The following is a 2,847-nucleotide window of genomic DNA, read 5'->3' as shown; positions in this document are numbered from 1 at the left end:
TCTAAATTTCCTTTTTTTTTTTTTTTTTTTCCTTATTTTCAAATCAATTGCAATTTTTAAAGAGATATTAAAAACAGATTTTGGAAATTAGAATTAATTTCTATAATCTATATATAATAATGTATGAATCTTTTATAATGTATTAAGTTGTAAGAGTTAATACGAATAAGGTATATTGTGGATAATGCAGAAATCGGTGAACTCTATATTACCAATAGTTGATAAAATCACGAAATTTCACTTACTTGTGCACAGGTATTGAATCCACTGGACGCGATCTGCAATCGTCAACGCGAGGACGCGATTTGCGTGAGCCAATTGAAGAATGCTCGTCAAATTGACCAAGGAATTCTCCAGCAGCGTCCAGACGTGAAGATATTCCTGCCATTCCGTTTCCTCTTCTACAGGCCAGAAGAAGTCTTCCAGCCGCAAACCTATAATCGATTCTTGGGTAAGCGATCTATTTCAAAATTACAGGTCATCTCTGTGGAGAGACACGTGATCTCTCGCAACGGATAGCTTCTTTTTACGCCATGATATGTCGCAAGCATACATTATCATTGAATCAATTATCATTGAATTAACCCTTCACCTCGTAACGTTTTCGTCACAAGCTTGATAATTAAGAAATAATGCGAAGAATATCGACGATTTTAAATTAGTTTCCTTTAACTTTTATTTTGTATATCGTTGAATTTTGAACGAAATTTGAAACGTTTTTCGATTAAATTCTAAGGCAAACGGATTGAAATGGTAATTGAAACTCGTTCAAATCGAAACTTATATATCATTCGTGTCATTTCACCTTGTCTTCTCCACAGTCGCACCGACCGGAGATCACGTAATCTCTCTCGTCGATGAAATCTCGTTCACATTTCCGCCGGCGCCTCCGCTTTCGCAAATCGACGACATCCCGCCCGAACAGTTTTGCAATGGCGATAACAGGCCAGCCGACTGTGGCGCCAACTGCATGTGCACCCATCAGGTCGACATCCCGCACAACGCGGTCGTCGAAGTGGTCCTCGTCGACGAAGGTAACCCTGAAAAATGAGATTAACAGCGTCAGTAAAAAAAAAAAAAATAATAATAAACTCATTATTATTTTCACATATTATTATTTCCACTCTTTGACCCGTCTTTCGAATTTCTTCCAGTCCAACAGCCGAATCTGTCTCATCCATTCCATTTACACGGATACGCTTTCAACGTGATCGGTATTGGCCGTTCCCCGGACAAAAATGTGAAAAAGATCAATCTGAAACACGCGTTGGATCTCGATAAGAGAGGTCTGCTCAACCGACAATTCAATCTGCCACCTGCCAAGGACACCATTGCCGTACCGAATAATGGCTACGTCATTTTCCGATTCCGCGCTGATAATCCCGGTAATCGTATCCTCCCGCGTTTCACCTCATCCCCCTCTGTTGTATAAATACTTGCAACGATGATTGACCAACCAATTCTTCTCGTTTTCCAGGATACTGGTTGTTCCACTGCCACTTCCTCTTCCACATATTGATCGGAATGAATTTGATACTTCACGTCGGGACTCACGCCGATCTTCCCCCAATACCGCCAAATTTCCCCAGATGCGGGGACCACTTACCGACCATCACGCCGCCATCGCTGTCGCTCGACTCGTTTCACTGATCCGTCCTGAAAAAAAAAAAAAGAGAAAAAGAGGAAAGCTAAAAGAAAAAAAAAAAGCTGTCCAAAGCATACAATTATCTCATATAGCGTATTCCTGTAAAGTAGTCACACAGTATGCTGTAGCGAATGCTATTTCGTTAATCTTCCTCTTCGTCGGGTCGGTTCGTACACGTGGTAGTGTTCTAAGTGAATGAAAAGAGAGAGAGAGAGAGAGAGAGAGAGAGAGAGAGAGAGAGAGAGAGAGAGAGAGAGAGAGAGAAGACGGAGAAACAAGATCGCGTGTAATAGCGCGAAGGAGTACATGAGAGTGAGTCGTGATCCTCGAAATACGAGGAGGGACGAGGAGCGATCGAGATGCAAGACAGAGTTTTTAATCGGATGTAACGTATACACACACATGAGCCGATACCCGCTTTTGGTGCCGCAATAGCGATACGAAAATAGCCAACAGCCGATATTTATTATGTCCTAGATGCTTTATCCAGCCACTTTGCGCGATCGAACCTCCATTTTCCTCCAATTAAATGATTTCGCGGTGAACGGTCACGTGGTGGCCGATCCCCGACACGCGAGCGTTGTATAAAAGGCCAAATATAGTTTGGCCGATAGTTGAAACGTAACTAACTAATCCGTAACAATTGTGTAAATAATGAGTAGAGTATAGTCGTGTTACACGTTTTAACGAGACGCATTAACGTTTGGTGTTGTGTTATTCGGGATTAAATTAGCGCGGGGAACATTAATTATTTCGCGGAGATTGAGAACGCGGAGGTGGAGACCTTTCACCGCGAGATGAATTCGATCAGATGGCGATCGTTAGGGAGACTCTGTTTAAGGAAACTTGATCCGGATTTCGATCCGGATGATCGTGGCTCGAGCTAACGAATTGCCGCGATATTAAAACGCTTCGCCGTATCGAAATCCAGGTTCCTAAAGTGGCCTTAGTTAGGAAGGAAATTATTCTCTGCCCCTAAAATGGGCCGTGTGGCTTGTCGTTCTTGTCCTTGTCAATAATTTCAAGTAGTGCAATTAGGGTTATATAAAGTGGAAGAAAGGTAACATTTAGATTATTGCCTGATATGAAAAATATATAAGGAAAAAAAAAAAAGGAAAAAAAAAAATATAAAAAATATTCGTAGAGGATTAGGATCGAGGAGGGTCGTCAATTGTTGTAGCCGAGGTTGTAGATCCAAGAGT

The 2,847-nt window shown here is 41.6% G+C and overlaps 1 protein-coding gene across 1 annotated transcript in view; it reads left to right on the top strand.

Annotated features, from left to right (window-relative positions):
* The window catches only part of LOC102681945 (L-ascorbate oxidase-like), a 46,559-nt gene extending 44,840 nt beyond the window's left edge, over positions 1 to 1,719 (top strand). Inside the window, exons 7-10 of the mRNA XM_006616374.2 lie at positions 256 to 451; positions 822 to 1,034; positions 1,155 to 1,385; positions 1,478 to 1,719. Coding sequence (XP_006616437.1) covers positions 256 to 451; positions 822 to 1,034; positions 1,155 to 1,385; positions 1,478 to 1,650 — 813 coding nt within the window. The 3' untranslated portion in view covers positions 1,651 to 1,719. The remainder of the gene's footprint in view (positions 1 to 255; positions 452 to 821; positions 1,035 to 1,154; positions 1,386 to 1,477) is intronic.
* Positions 1,720 to 2,847: the final 1,128 nt, after the last annotated feature.

This window comes from Apis dorsata, unplaced genomic scaffold, assembly GCF_000469605.1.
Source record: "Apis dorsata unplaced genomic scaffold, Apis dorsata 1.3 scaffold_262, whole genome shotgun sequence".
Lineage (NCBI taxonomy): Eukaryota > Metazoa > Arthropoda > Insecta > Hymenoptera > Apidae > Apis > Apis dorsata.
The sequence above is the reverse complement of the archived record's forward strand: the minus strand, read 5'-3'. Positions and strand labels throughout refer to the sequence as shown.